Here is a 16,829-nt window from a genome sequence, read left to right as displayed (position 1 = left end):
CCTGGTCTCCCCCAAGGAGACAAAGGAGCATTGCCACTGCAGGGAGGTGGCATGGCTGAGCAGAAAGCACAGGTTGTTACATAGAGGGGTGGTATCATGAATGACTTCCTCAAAACTGGACGTCTAATATACATCCTGAAAAGTATTGGGAAAAGACAGTTTGAAGACGAGGGCAAGCTTTAAGAATCTCCTGGTTTTAATAGTGTCTCTTTAAACCAAATATACTTCATGAGCATCTCTAGATAAACCAACTAGCAAAAGTAAGTATTTTTTTCCATAGCACATCTGTGCCCTTTGAAGGAATGCCCAGTTTTGGAGATGCGATGCCATCAAATCTTCTGAAGTGTCAGTTTTACTACTGAGTTAAGCAAGAATAACTATAAATTAAAATGTGGATGTTGAAAATGCATGCTCTTGAGTAAGAAATCTTAAGATTTAGCTTTTAAACTGCCATTGTTTAAAATCTTACCATAAAAGACAACTCAACTAATTATTTTCTGGCTGCCCATCAGTATGCTACCCAGATGTCTTAATACACAGAACTCTTTTTGGTGATTCACCCTTCTTTTCATTAATTGAAGGCATTGATATTCTTATTCCATTTTTTCAAAAGTAAACATTCAAACATTGCTCTTCTGACAGAATGACAAATGTAAGGTTTGATTTAAACCTGATGACAAGCAAGAAGGAAAACATTTCAAGTTACTAGGATAATTAGTTGAGAAGGGAACAGTGCAATAAATAGATGACAGATGCTGTAGAACAAAATATTAAAGCAGAGTAGTCTGAAGAGAGTCAGAAATAATTTTTAATCACAGTGGAAATAAGTCCCTAAATCAAGTTCATTGACAGAAAGCAACATAAGTGACTGGAGACACATTTTTGAAAAATGTTGTTTTCTAAAAATCCCTTCCTCTTTAGAATTCACCAAACAGGCAGAAAAAAAATAGCAGCTAATAAATATATGTTGCCACAGACAAACTGGTACAAGGGGACTACAATATCCTGTGAAATACAAGCAGTAACAACTTTACACAGCATAAAAATCTAGAGAAGGACGAGGAAGAAGGGAAGGAAGGCAGTTAGGTGGCTTCTTTCAGATGTCAGGTAGCCCTGCTCTACTGAAAAACAAGGTGGCAGAGAGGGGGAAGAAGATAATAAAGGTTTGAAAAGAGAGGAATGACAACAAAAGCCATCATCAGTACCTCATAACTGATAACTTCTTTTGGTATTGTGTGAATTATGGAAAATACCTAGTGCCAGCTTAGTCATGCATTCTCTACCTTGCTTGTCTGTTCTTCCCATCGCTACATTACAGTTCTATTCTAGTATTTTTGAGAACTTATTATGTTATGAATTACTAAAGCCCAGTCCAGATTGGTTTAGTTTTAATGTACTTGATATTTTGTTTGCACTTTGAAATTATCATTTATAATAATAATAATTCAAATTCTTACTGAAACAGGAATAACTTGATTTTAAGACATAAGAGAAATTGAAAAACATTAATTAAACCTTTATAAATTCATAACCACTTGCTGTAAATAACAGAATGTCATGTAAAGGAATTGGCAAGATATAATAAAAAAGCTTTTGGAAATGGTTAGTTTATTAAAAGTACAATTTAGAAGGCTCTTTTCCTCCTGTCTGTTTGTTTTCATGGCATTTTATATTAGGGAAGCACTTTTAACAGCTTACAGTTGAGAAGTGATCAGCCTTTGACTCGCCTGTGGTTTGCAATCTGTCTCTTCCTACAGCGCTAAACTGGCACAGCAATGCAAGTACAAACCCTGTGCCAAATCCTGCGCTGATATATGCCTCCGGCACAATCCTATTTGACTTCAGTTGGGAATGCATGAAATATAAATCTATGAAGAATTTCACCTCCTGTTCTAAACCAAATGATTTTTAGTCTGATTTGCATGTGGTGTTGGGCAGTTTAGCTCCATTTATTATCTCAGCAGAGTTATGCTGATTTACAACAGCCAAGGAGTTGGCCCCATACGTACAACGCACACTGTAGCAATGACAATATTTTACGGGAAGTTCTGCCAGAGAATTGCACTACTCCACAGATTACAAACCTACACTGTACTGGAAACAATGGGTTCTACACTCCCACTCAATGCCTTTGTTCCATCAAATACCAGGCAAAGCTACCACAAGCGTGAAGAAAGACACCTGCCAAACATCTTCACAGATGCTCATACTGCACTAATTGCAGCTATTTAAATTCTCCTGCTCCATTTGTTCAGCAGCAGTGCAGGAGAGCAGCACTCCACACAATACCATATGCATGATGAAAGCAGGAAAACAATTGTGAAGTGATGAGCTAAGACAACATACAGATTGGTAAAAAATGCAGACACCTCGTTGGAAAGGCTCTGTGGATCAACACGGAGAAGCAGACATGCAGTGCTGGGCTCCATGCAAATCTGTGGAGCTATTTGCAGAGGCCAAACCAAATGGGCAGACAGAATTAGTATCCAAGATTAAAGGGTTTGCTAGTTAAATCCCAGGCAAAAAATATCCTGAGAAAATTTGAACTTAAACTCTTATCACATTGGTATCTTTTAATGTATTAACAGATTCAATTTCTTCCATGCCTACATGAGGTAAAAGACTACTTTGAGGTAAAGAGTGAAATATATTAATGTACTTAAAGATAGAGAAATGCTCAGTTAGATTTTGCATTCTGTATATGTGAAAAGCTACTACAGAAAGACTGTGTTAGATACATATTTTAAGTATTTCATAAAAGCACTGAAGAATAAAGATGTAGAATCAACCACAGGGCTTTTAACAAATTGTTTCAAAGAAATGTTAAAAGCAATATAGAAGGTATTTAATTACAAATTTAGAATAGGTGCTATGATTGATGCTTGTAAGAAAAAGGGCTTATTGATCATTAGGTAGAGGCTGTAATCACTTTCACCAGAGTTTATTTATAAGCTATCAATGGCAAGATATGGCCTAAATATGGAGTGTTATTTTATTCATTTGCATAAAATAAATTATTTTCTAGTTCTCTGTACTTAAAAATCAATCCCTGCAGAAATAACTTTTTAAAAAAATGGAAATCAATGAATGTTTGAATTCAGACCTCATCTTTGATAAACTGAACTTGACATGAAGGTTGTCCAAGATTTCATATTTCTCAGAAGAAGCAGATCTGGACAAACTTGTCATCTCACTTCCCAGTTGAAACCTTTGCTCGAATTCTGCAGAGCTGTTGTCCCATGAATCGTCATCATCTGTTGTAAAATCTGGATTATGAAGAGCCATGCACTGCAACCTGTCACACATTTGCAGTAAACATAAAACAAAACAGTGGTTTATTTCAACAGGTAGTAGATGCAACTGACCTTGCATATCCTTAGATACACTTTGAGAGATTTTAATGGAAACATTTATAGAAAGAGATTTATTCAGTACAGACCAAGCCCCCCTTGCTGACACAGCTGGGTAGACTGGGGAGCAAGAGCAAAGACCCCATGATGTTTAGGTGCACCTGGGAGAACCAGCTCTCTGATGCACCAGACAGGTGTACCTCAGGATTTGGTGTGTAAACCCCCTATAAGGAGGGTTTCTGTAGCTCTGCTGTGTCTTTCAGTGCACCTGATGAAACACCACATGGAGGAAATAAGAGCACATGACCTGCAGTTGCCTATTATTAGGGCTCTCTAACCACTCTGACCTCAGACCTTACATCCTTCCTGTTCCCATATACAGCTCCTTCTTTCCACTCAAGGTCCTCCAGAGTAATTCTCTGCTCACAACCTCTGCCATTCACTTTATTTCCCAGCAGGTTTGGTGTCAGGATATAAGAAAGAACCATGCACAATTAAACAGAATAGAGCTTAGAAAAAAAATATTTTGAGCAAAATGAAAGTAACTCACCCATTCTCCTCTGAGGAAACCTTCAGTAGTGGTGTCTTCTCTGTAAAGCCAGTGTTTTTTGACCTTAAGCTGAATAATTTGGAAAAATTGAAGTGATATCTTTGGAGGGAAAAAAAAAGAACAGTAAGTCTGCAGTACAATGATTCACTACAGTACTACAGAATACTTTGTTACAAGTGCATCTAATTAGTTAAATATTCTTTAAGAATGGTGTTCACCTAAATTAAGGTTTTCATTAAATTTGAACTAGTCATGGTAGTTACTTTCTTATAGTCATGGGGGACTCTACTGCATAAAATAAGGGAAATTTATCTTATCCTAAAAGCAGCATCTAAAATAGTCAATTAAATTCCCTCTGAATGATGGAAGAGCAATAGACACTTAACTCACACTCACATGCTTATATTTTGGTCACTTAAATTTACAATGGAAAAACTTCACTTTAGTATTAGTGAGGCAAATTTCTTAAGGTAGATAATTACATATATTCATATAAGTTCACATTAATATACTTCATAAAATATAAAATAATAGGATAATTTCTGTCCCATAAATGTCACTTGAGACATGGATCACCAGAAATCTACTAATCTCTATGGCAACCTCAGCACCCTTTGTATTAGGGAAGAAAGCTTTATCTGAAGTACAAATACATCATTCCTGCAGCACAATCCCTTCCAAACAGTTTCTGTCAAGTCTTGGTCCTGGTGCAGCAGATAATTAACAGAGAGTAAGCTACTTCTTGCCATATTGCAGCTTAGCATTGTTAAGAAGCCTTTTGCTAAAATACAAATCCTGTGGTTTAAGAAATAGCTGAAGAGAATCAAGCACAATCACAGGGGTCTGGCTTTGGGGCAGGCTTCTGGGAGAGATTAAATAATTGAGCCATTTTAGAACACTCTCCAAGACCTGGCTCTTCCAGAGAAATTTCCCATCAAAACCACCATTATTCAAACACACTCAGATTTATTCCATTCAAAACTGCAGCCACCCACCACCAGAAAGTCCAGAAGAAATCTGCTAGACATACAGTAAATATGCAGATCTCATTACCCCCAAAGACACTTAGAGGAAACCTAAAATGTCTTCTGCTATTGCTGGACTGTGAGGGGTAATAAATTATAAAATCATAGACAACTAAGTAAATATATAAAGGTGAGTAGTAATTCAATCTTCTAAATATAAGGCCAGATCAAAAAGAAGGATCTCTATTTAACTTTATATCACAATGGAAGACAGTGGAATTTCTTGCAATTTGTAGAGGTATGTGTGAACTCAGACTTTGTAAAACTAAAACCTCCAGTTAATGTTTTAGCTTGCTTGTTTGGTAGTGTTATCATTCAGAAGCCACGTTAGGTGTTGAGCAACTGGATATGATTATTTCAGCCTTGTGTGGTCACAATGCTCATTCAAACTCCGCTGTAAGCACCGAATTTGCAGTCTCAACAGAAGAGAATGAATGAGTTATAGAGACTGAATTATCCAGTACCTTGGGTCAAATGTCGGGCAGATTACAATTCAGGTGCTACATTGCACTGACAATTCATCTGTGAAGAGATGATTGCATACTCTGAAGCTATCGAAGTGCTTCCTTTTTTTAAATAGGAGAATATCATTCACACAAAAAATTTAAGTGGAGAAACCCAGTATTTTGAAGTAAGTGCTATTCTAAGCTTATTGTAGCCTTAGATATAAAAGATTACCTAGAGCTTTTACAAAATGGAATCCATAAGAATAGCAAAAACACTATCAGGACTTTAAATGTGTGCTCACCAAGCATTACTGATATGCTCCCGTCTAATCCCGGCAACCCACCACATTTAAAGTTTGCATCCAAAGGTCACAACTTTAATAAAAATTCTGATGGTGGACCTTGAACTTTGTTGTGGTTTGAACTCAGCCAGTAGCAAACCACCATGTGGCCAGTTGTTTACTCCCCCCCACACTCCCTGGTGAAATAGGGGAGGGACAAAAAAAGAAGAAATTTGTAGGTTAAATAAAAAAAATTTACTAGCAAAACCAACAGTAATAATAGTAGTCCAAAATGGGTAAAATGCAGTAGTGGCTCACTGAGCGGCAACTGGTACAGAGCCCGTCCACAGCAGCGACCCCACCGCACCGGAGAACTCCGCCCAGCCAATCCAGAAACGGAAAACAAAACAACAGTGGGTGAGAGGGCACGCGCCCGCCTATATGCTGAGCTTTGACGTCACATGAGATGGAATGCTCCAATGATCGATCAGGACCCAGCCCTCCAGCTGTGCTCCCTCTCAGCCCAAGGAAAGTTAACTCTATCCTGGCCAAAACCAGAACAGTCTCCAACCCTTATTCCATACCATTGACGTCATGCTCAGGTTCCAAATACATTCTAAGAATCACCACCCTGTTCCCGGGTCTCACAGATATCATTCCCTCAGCCATCCTTCCACAATGTCTACTGAGTTCATTTAGTCCATAACTTCGGGTTCCATCTGTCATGGCAGTCTTTAAGGCTGGAGGAATGAGGTGGAGTCAGCTCAGTCAGTGGAGCAGAAGGCTTTGGATGTGGCAGGAGGATGTTGTGAGGCACCAATTGCAATAACAGGGTTATTTGACGATTCATTGGCTAGTTTCACCCAAAATCAAATCTCCTTGAGGCATGCATCGGACTTCTCCGTCCTCCTGCATTACCCACCAAGTGCACCCAGGTCCTTGGGCAAAAGCGATCCCACGCATGGGTTTACCTTTACCTGATGCAGGAGTAACCCAGACGGCCTTCCCCAGCATATTCCTAATGCGCACTACGGGGGCTTTATCCCCATCCACGGTACATAGAAGGTTTGATTGAGCAGGGCCAGCTTGCTTGGCAGATCCTCTGGTATTGACTAACCAGGTGGCTTTTGCTAAATGCTCGTCCCAGTGTTTGAAAGTTCCACCACCCATTGCTCTCTGTAATTTTCAGCAACTCATTGTATCGCTCAATTTTCCCAGAGGCTGGTGCATGGTAGAGAATGTGATATATCCACTCTATACCATGTTCTTTGGCCCAGGCGTCTGTGAGGTTGTTTCGGAAATGTGTCCCATTATCTGACTCAATTCCTTCTGGCATGCCATGCCGCCATAAGACTTTCTTCTCAAAGCCTAAAATGGTGTTCCGGGCAGTGGCATGGGGCATAAGTTTCCAACCAGCCAGTAGCTGCTTCCACCATTGTAAGCACATAGTGTTTGCCATGCTGAGTTTGTGGGAGCATGATATAATCAATCTGCCAGGCCTCCCCATATTTATATTTTGACCATTTCCTCCATACCAAATGGGCTTTAACTGTTTGGCTTGCTTGATTGTAGCACACGTCTCACATTTATGAATTACCTGCGCAATAGCATTCATGGTTAAGTCCACCCCTCGGTCACGAGCCCATCTATATGTTGCATCTCTTCCCTGATGGCCTGAGGAGTCATGGGCCCAGCGAGCCATAAATTGTTCACCCTTATGTTGCCAGTCCAGATCTACTTGAGCGACCTTAATCTTAGCAGCTTGATCCACCTGTTGGTTGTTCTGATGTTCTTCAGTGGCCCGGCTCTTAGGTACGTGAGCATCTACATGGTGTACTTTCACAACAAGATTCTCTATCCGAGCAGCAATATCCTGCCATAATTCAGCAGCCCAGATGAGTTTGCCTCTGCACTGCCAGTTCCTCCGTTTCCACTGCTGTAACCACCCCCACAGGGCATTTGCCACCATCCATGAGACAGTATAGAGCACTGGCCACTTTTCTCACTCAGCAATATCCAAGGCCAGCTGGAAGGCTTTCACTTCTGCGAACTGACTCGATTCACCTTTTCCTTCAGCAGCTTCAGCGACCAGTCATGTGGGGCTCCACACAGCTGTCTTCCACCTTCGATGTTTCCCCACAATGCCACAGGACCCGTCGGTAAACAGGGCATATCACTTCTTGTTATCCAGTAGTTTATTATATGTTGGGGCCTCTTCAGCATGTGCTACCTCTTCCTCTGGCACCATTCCAAAATTTTTGCCTTCTGGCCAATTTGTAATCACTTCCAGTATTCCTAGATGGGTGGGGCTCCCTATTTGAGCCCATTGTGTGATTAATGCAACCCATTTACTTCACGTGGCATCGGCTGCATGGTGTGTGGAGGGGACACTCCCTTTGAACATCCAGCCCAGCACTGGCAGTCGGGGTGCCAGGAGGAGCTGTGCTTCAGTCCCGATCACCTCTGAAGCAGCACGGACCCATGCTGTTGCTCACAGTCTGTGAGAGCTGGGTTAAGATCTTGTTTTTGCTGTACTATGTGATGTTTATCTATGATGGGGTGCTGTCATCGGCCTTGGGGCTATTTACAATTGTGTTTGAGGAATTCAGGAATTTCAGATACCTTTGGAATGCTGATACTAACATGGTCGTCTTACTGCTAGGAGCTAGTGTGTTCCTGCATGTGGTTCAGGTTTTGTTCAGGGTTAAGCAACTGTTTAAAAGTATCCCCTGGAAACCTACCTACCTACCTCCTAGAAGAGTGGTTATGCAAGTTGGAAGGAGGAACAAGTACAAAACAGGGTTCTTTTAGGAGAAATGCTGCTCCAGTTTCCAGTAATCAAGTGCCCAAACAGAGCAGAAAGGTTGACTTTGCTCATGATCCTATGAGAAGAACTTCTGACTTGTATTCACAAGAAGTGAGTGATCAAGATGAGACTGAAACCCGTGCACACCACACTAACCCATTTGTCGTTAACGGGTATTATAACCAACATTAGAGGGGCCCTGCCTCCAGCCAGGTGGAGGACAGGGACAATTGAGTTTATTGGTCCGTGTGGATTCAATGGCCTGGCACATCTGACCTCCAGCAGTATAAGACTTTAGTGGACACTGGTGCTCAATGCACCATAATGATGTCAAATTTTAAAGGAGCAGAACCCATTTTTATTTCAGGAGTGACAGGGGAGTCTCAACAGTTGACTGTATTGGAGGCCAACGTGAGCCTAAGTGGATAAAGTATGTTGTCACCCGGGTAATTCCAGAGAGGCACAGCTCACTGCAACATGCTGGGGCCTAGCCCACACTTACTAAGTGCTATTAAACACTGTTCAGCACCCTCAAGAGGAAGAGAAGGGCTGTGGATCTGGTAACAAAGTAACAGACAGTGCAACCGCTCCAAAGTCCACAAGGGAAACTGCAGCCACTACAACCTCGACCACTGCTGCCGAACCAGATGGACCGACCCATGACAAACTTGTACATTCAGAAATTTAACTCACGCAAAGACCGATTAGCTGTTTCTGCTTTTACACAAAATGATGCCACTTGTTCCACAAAAAAGGCTCCAAATAATATACACTCTATCCTGCTCTGATCTAACCTCATATTGCACACACCATTAACCTTTATACACTTACTTTTCTTTTTTTCCTTCTAGGACATGTGCAAAATCTGAGATTAGTAACCAGAAAACTTTCTACAAAAACTTCTATTTTCTTCTAATTGTTAGAAGTTGATACCAACACTGCTTTGTGTTACATAAGCATATCTACTGACAATCCCCCACCTCAGCAGGTCTTCACCACTACTGTAAGTAACTGACCAGTATACAAACAGTCCTGAAGGGAAAAGCAACCACAGCAATGGCAACCAGAAAGAGAGGATAAAGGTTTGATAGAAGGTGGTTTAAATGACAGAACCTGAGGTGAAGGATCCAGAAAGCTAGTTAAAGACATCATCTTTACCTTCTTTTTGCACATTTGTCATCGCCGCTTGCTGCTATAGGTCTTGCCACTTTTAAATGGAACTGTAGAGCTTCACAGATTGCAAAGAATGGCCAATACAGTAAAAATGGAAAAGGTCTTCAGATAAACTGAAAACAATTAATACATGACAACATCAATTTGCAGAGAGTAAAAACACATGGACAAGAAGAAGCAGCAGGAAACAGCCAGGCTTGACAAAACAAAAATAATTCGAGAAAAAGCAGAAAAGCCTCAACTCCCCCGTGATGCGATTACTCTAATTAGAGAATGAGAGTAATATAAACAATAAAGCTAATTAGGGCATAAAAGAATCTTGAAGGCTGAAAGCTCTAGAAAGAAAAGTTGAAAAAACTTAATGAAAAAATAGCATGGATTATAAAAAAGAAAGTCATCCCTGAACAGAGAGCCTAATGCAAGCATGTCTGTGCCTCTCATACTTCTGCAGAGACACTGTTGGTTCAATTTGGTCATCCATTTCATGCAAAGATAACAGAGATCATCTGCAAGCAAAACCTAGGAAGGCCCAAAGACCCTCTGCTATTAGAGGAGCAAGTCTGCAGTGCTCAAAAACCCTCTTAGTGCTCCTCAGTGCTCCTTCTTGGTGCTCCTCAGCCCTGCAAGTGGCTGGCAATTGTGACACTGTGTAAATAAGGGAAAGAAATCTGTATGACACATTTCAAAACCTAGGATCAGTTTACATTTTGAATGTTTCTTCACAGTCAAAAGAGCTAGAAACTTTGATTATACTTACATGCTAGAATGAAGTGCAATCTATCTCTACTGAGCAATTAAGCAACATTACCAAGGAGCTAATAACCAGATCAGCTCACTGGCCCACTGGGGATAAACCCATTCATAGGATGAGAAGACTGTTCTGGATTTATACTAGATACGGGTGAAGAGCTGGTAAGCTGGACACCAGTTGTGTCCACTGTTCTTCTCTCATGGTTCAGATGCAAAAATCATTAGCATTTTATACATCAATTATGAGAACAGACATGAAATTATTTAATTTACAAATGTATATATTTATATGTAGATATGCACATAGATCTTCACACAAAAATTTAACATTCTCATTTCCCTTTCATTCAAAAGTGAAGGGAGAAAACTAAAACCAAAAGCTATGTAAAAAAGTATTTGACAAATACTTCTTCAAAGACTTACAAAGCATCACTGACACAGAAAGATCCATTTAGAACTGACATCAGAAAGAGAAGAGCATATCCTGCCTCCTGTACAACTGCATCTGTGGCCACATTCATTCTCACATTTGCTACAGCTGGGCATGGGTTTTTTTAATTAAGAGAAATCTTTCAAACAGAAGATTGTGTTCTTAACCACTTGGCTACTGCTGTGACAGCCGTATATACAGATTTTGGCTCTCTCTGCAGGAGTATAGGTTTGTTCCGAACAAGTGTGTTTTCTGAGCTGGTTACTTGCAGTCAGAGTCATACTTTCCCATCACTAATCTTTCAAGTAATTACAATTTCTGACTGTCTCCATAGTAACCCAGAAGAGGAATCAGCATTGTAGGAGGGCCGTCCACACCCCAGATGATACAGCAGGTTCTGCCAAGTCATGGACGTGTCCATGGATGAAGCTTCAGTTGCCTGACAGCAGCTGGAGAAGAATCTCACCCACAGCATTAAAAAATGTGAGGGTCCAAATGCAAGTCACAGGCTTGCAGAAGCCCCCACAACCTGTGGCTGTGCCACTGCTCCCACAGATGAGCAAGGTTCACACTCTTTTGGTGGCAATTTTTACTTGTCTACAGCTGTACAGCAGACATACGATCTTCAATCTCCTACAATTATTTGAGCAGTTTAAGGAGAAGCAGTCTCCCTCTGCACTCCTGGACACATAGAGAGGTACAGGGAGAGCAGGAGAGGAAAGGAAAAAATCTCGGAGACTCCAGTTGCTCCAGCTGACGGACTGATGACTTCCTTGGACATTAGTCAGAGTTGGTGACTGAAGTGTGCTGCAGGTTCCACCTACACCACACCGCTGTTTCCCATTACCTGCAGGTGATAACTTCCAAAGACTTCAGGGGATTTTGGATGAAGTCCAACGAGAGAACTTGATTCCTGCTGTTGAGGACCACACCTGCCCCCTGACTACATTTCCAGGCATTTACTAATGTGTTAACACATGCCACTTTAAACAAAAGAAAGACTGTGGTAGGAACTGTTGTTCAGCAATAAGTAACCTTTCAATTTCAAATACACGACAGCAGAGGACACCAAAAGAAGTAAACATCCTACAAGAAACTGAGAAAGGAAAAGACCATACTTATCCTAGTTAGCTGGCAGACACTTAAAATAATCACTAGGTTTGGCTAGAACCTATTATTTAGCCTTGTATTGAAAAGATTAATCATGCCACACAATACATTAAGTTTCCACTTTCTATAATAAAAAGCATACATTTTAAACATCAGCTAATGCTTCATCTGCCGTATGCTACATCATGCACACAACTATCAGTAAAAGAGCTATTTCTATGATGACAGAAAGCAATAATTCTCACTTCTTTGGTAAGAATTTGGTCAGAATTGAAGAGGTGAATATGGAAACATACGTATTATGCAAGAACATCAACAGTTTGGAAGATAACTTATTGGAAATTTCACTATATAAAAAATTAAAAGGAGAATCTCTTCACAAAAAAAAAAAAAAAGTCAATATGCTTCCCTGAATTAGTAATCACTAAAACCATTATAAGTGTGAGGTTTCCTCTTAAACAAAAGTCCAGGAATACTACCAAGCCAAGAGCAAATTTAAGAAAAGTTTCCTAGAGAAGGCCAGAGTAAGAATATGAGAGAGAATTAATCATGCAGGACACTAGTAACAACAGTAAGACTTTAATTTATCGTTTCTACATTCTTATAGGTTAAAGCCTATTTTCAGAAGCATCATCTTCCCTGGAGAACATTTATACAAATCATACGTCTTCCCTGAATAGAGAACATTTATACAAATCATATGTACTGAACTAATTACTCTTATCATAACTGTAAACAAACACAATGCAGAAATAAATTGAAAAAGAGAGGTTTTTACAAAAAATAATAAAAAAAAAAACCCACACCAGGTTTTGACCACACTTGAAACACATTCTTCCACCAGATTTAGTATTTGTCAGTTTCTGATAAAGTCCACTTTTGGACAATCGTTACGCGGTACAAACTGTGCTAGCCAACATCATAGCATTCAACTTTTAAACATTTACTGTGTACTAAGCAGCTGTGTACATACACCCGTCAGCATTATGATATATATGTGCCCACACAGAGAAGCAACCCTCTCTTCATGTTTTTGTGGTAGCATGTCATGGGGCAGCTGTTATGACTACCCATCGCAAATGAAGTATGGTCAACTGATACACTAAAAATCAAGGGGCAGATCAAAGACTCCAGAGCTCACATCTCTAAACAGGCTCCAGACATTTTCTGATGACTGCTTTATGTAGCTTCAACTAAATCAGCAAATAACCTCTAGACCGTTTAAAAGCATGCACCATTAAGATGTCAGAAAAATTTAACAATGAAAGCATTACTTAATACAGACTCATTTTCTCTTTGACTTTCCTAATTTTCTATTAGACAGGACTGTACAGGATTCCCCAGAGGACTGCAGTGCTGGCACCACCTGACAGCAAGACACTGCAAAAGGCACAGCCAACTGGCGGGTCTTATATTGAGAAGTGTCTGCCATGCCAAGACCCCAGGCAAATAAAGAACATGCTTAAGAAAGATGTAGTGAAATGTGCGCCAAGTTTTCCAAGCTGGAAATGGTTCCTTATATAGGGCACACACAATATGCTTGCTTCATTCACTTCTGCTGGATTTGAAGAATGAACATGTCCTGCAAGAGCATGTGGTAATGGTCTCTCCTCCTTCATTTGTGCTGCTATTTTAAGAAGCAGGGCAATGTTAAGTTCAGAAATAGCTTGGCAAATAGAGTGGTTCCTGTATTTCTTGTAGGATTACTGTACTTCCCTGGAAAATTATATTTTCAGATACCTGCAGGACTTGGTAGCTCCTTTTCCTCAAGTCTTTGCCTGCCTCTGTCAGGGGAAGTTGCCATCAAGAAGACATCAGAGTGTGGTTAATAGACCATGACCTCACTGCAGTGGGTGAAGCTAAAATAAAGTATTTAATCCTTAAACTACCCTGAAGCTCCTCTGACCACCTAAGAGGACTAAGCTGTACTCCACACATTTTCCACTCCCATGTCAGGGCACAACAAGGTCCAGCTGCCCTGTGGAAGGAAGCCAGGAGCCAAGGGTGTCCACGCGTCTGGCAGGGCCATGAGATCCCCAACCAGGGCCTGTCCCACAGCAACCAGCAAGGGAGCAGGGACAGAATGGGAATGGGGACCTGCACCAGCCTAGATCTTTGTGACTATCCAGCAGGGCCACAGTGATGGGGCAGGTCCGAAAAGCTACCCTTTGAAGGACTGAGAAGTTGCACTGAAAAGGCATAGCTGCTGTTTCCTCCTCTCCGTTTTCTGCTTCAGCAAAGAAAATTAGGAAGCTACAGGGGAGAGCATGCAAAAACTGCACACAGTCTGAAGGAGAAAATACATTTCTGGAGCAGGTGCTGCCAAAAGAGTTTAGCTGTTGGCGACTGCCAGCAAGCTGAAAATTTGAAATAGGCAGCAGTAGCTGGTATTGGTAGTGGTCCAAATTCCAAAACCCCAGTGTCTCTATGGATTACACAGATAACCTGTTAAGAGGTATTATTCTCAAATGCTGTGGGGCACACTGAAAAATGAATCTGCTATAGGGAAGCAATTTATCAGCAATGCTTTCAGCATGCCTGCCCTTGTAATACTTCAGCATATTCTGCAAGCTTGGCTTTTAAATGCCAGCATTTCTCTTTGGCATTCATGATGGGCTTTTAGCTTAACCAGCTCTGACGATAACTGAATTTATGACAAATAAAGGGGAGTCCACAATTTTTTCTTTGTAGTCTATGAGACAATTCCAAGAATCTCAAAAGTTAAGGAAGTGGTCACAACTTAATGGTTTAATTTTATATCTGACCAGACTCTCTTAAAGATGTAATATGGGGCACTTGGATGATGGAAACTTAAACAGAAAGATAGGTCTGAGAAACAACAGGATGATGTGACCATCTCTAGAGAGGTTATTTTTCAAGCACTGCAGTGATATGATGTTGTAGTCTCAAAGGTTTGGGGAATATATGATGAAGTATGAAGATTCACTTCCAGACTAGTTGAATTTAAGGATGATACAAGAAAAGGAAGCACTATTACAAGACCATTGACCACTTCCCAGATGAGGGAACGCTTTCCAACACAATGGTGAGATGGGATTATTTTGATACAATTTCCTTAATCCAAGCGATGTACTGACAAGCTGTCCCATGTAATTATGCTTCTGGCCTTGCACAGTCTTATAATATACTCTTATGCCACTCACCTCAGTTTTGGTGATTGAAAAGAGTAATTAGTGAGCTATACTTAAAGATGAAATCATGAAGTTATTTTTCTTCTTTTTTAAACACTTATTTAAAAAATCATAGTTCCATGTGTTTCATTCCAAGAATTTGGAAATAACTATTCATACCTGCAACTTTTAGAGAAAAAATGTAACTAAAACACTAAAACCAAAATGTATCCATTGTTTAGAGTTTATTTAAAAAGCCAGACAGATGTACAAAAAAAGCTCATTAACAACATGAAAAAATGTGACTGATTTCTGTGCCTGGAAATGTGATAGAGAGAGGAGGTGAAGGCAAGAAGCAGGCCACCACACAGCTTAAAAAATTCAAGTTGTCATCAAACTAAGCTTTGTTTTAAAAAAAAACATATGATGGATCCCAACTATTGTAAGCTTGCTGGGACTTGCATTTTGTCCTTTGGTCACAATAAAATGAAACAAGTTCAAGAACCCTCATATATGGTAATAGTCGGGTTTCATAAGGTATTACAGTATAATTAGGACAACTTATATGGCCTTTATGTAGATCCTGATCTCAATGGACTGGATGCAGCAAAAATGCTAAAATATGCTCCAGAGCAATAAAATTTTAAGATCAATAGTTTGTAGGGGGAGTTATAACTATCATATATTGAGATAACACTATTCAGTTGATAAAATGGATACTTTTCCACTATAATGGAAGTCTGCCATTATTTTTTTTTCCATTATTTTAATTATAATGGAGGTACTAAAAATTTCTTTTCGGGTTCTGGTTGAGCATAAGATACTGAGGTTATTCATATAACTTTTAACATCTAAAAGTTTGGTCTAGGATAGTTACAGTCACTGGCAAGAGAGAGACCTCTTCGAATTAGTTTCATCCTCCCTGTCTCCCATGTTGACTGTACAAGGAACGTGGAGAATTAACTTTCAGATGACAGAAAGACTTCTTCACTAAGTTATGTATAAGCCTCACACAAACAATATCTATATTAGTGTACCAAAAAGTACTTTTTTCATGTACTTTTTATTTGTTCTTAGATGAAATCTCTTTTTTGTACAGAAGACTTTTTACCAAGAAAGTTATTCAATGTTTATTAGGAATATGAAGCTGGTGAAGGGCCTGGAGCACAGGTCTTACAAGGACCGGCTGAGGGAACTGGAGGTGTTTAGTCTGGAGAAGAGGAGGCTGAGGGGAGACCTCATCACCCTCTACAACTACCTGAAAGGAGGTTGCAGAGAGCTGGGGATGAGTCTCTTTAACCAAGTAATAAGCGACAGGACAAGAGGGAATGGCCTCAAGTTGCGCCAGGGAAGGTTTAGACTAGATATTAGGAAGCATTTCTTTACAGAATGGGTTGTTAGGCGTTGGAATGGGCTGCCCAGGGAGGTGGTGGAGTCCCCATCCCTGGAGGTGTTTAAGAGTCGGGTCGACTTAGCGCTGAGGGATATGGTGTAGTTGGGAACTGTCAATGTTGGGTTGATGGTTGGACTGGATGATCTTCAAGGTCTTTTCCAACCTGGACGATTCTCTGATTCTGTGATTCTGTAATACAAAGAACTATCAACAAGTCCTTCCAAACATGATTTCTTCATAACTTCCTAACAAGTAGCTTCCAATACAGAGTAAATCCACATCACTAGTCATTGCGTTCTACCTTGAGTTATATCAGAGACAAAAATTTTTAAAGCACTGAAAATCCCAGAGGAACAAATTAAAGAAACCAAACAGACTGAAAAA

General features: G+C 40.2%; 1 protein-coding gene across 1 annotated transcript in view; it reads right to left on the bottom strand.

Moving 5' to 3' along the window:
* OCA2 (OCA2 melanosomal transmembrane protein) overlaps window positions 1-16,829 on the bottom strand; it is a 192,961-nt gene that overhangs the window by 159,898 nt on the left and 16,234 nt on the right. The window contains exons 2-3 of the mRNA XM_074816908.1: window positions 3,901-3,999; window positions 3,104-3,295 (exon numbers count right to left, since the gene is read on the bottom strand). Coding sequence (XP_074673009.1) covers window positions 3,104-3,295; window positions 3,901-3,999 — 291 coding nt within the window. The remainder of the gene's footprint in view (window positions 1-3,103; window positions 3,296-3,900; window positions 4,000-16,829) is intronic.

Source organism: Strix aluco, chromosome 2 (genome assembly GCF_031877795.1).
Source record: "Strix aluco isolate bStrAlu1 chromosome 2, bStrAlu1.hap1, whole genome shotgun sequence".
Lineage (NCBI taxonomy): Eukaryota > Metazoa > Chordata > Aves > Strigiformes > Strigidae > Strix > Strix aluco.
This window is presented reverse-complemented; position numbering and strand designations above follow the sequence as displayed.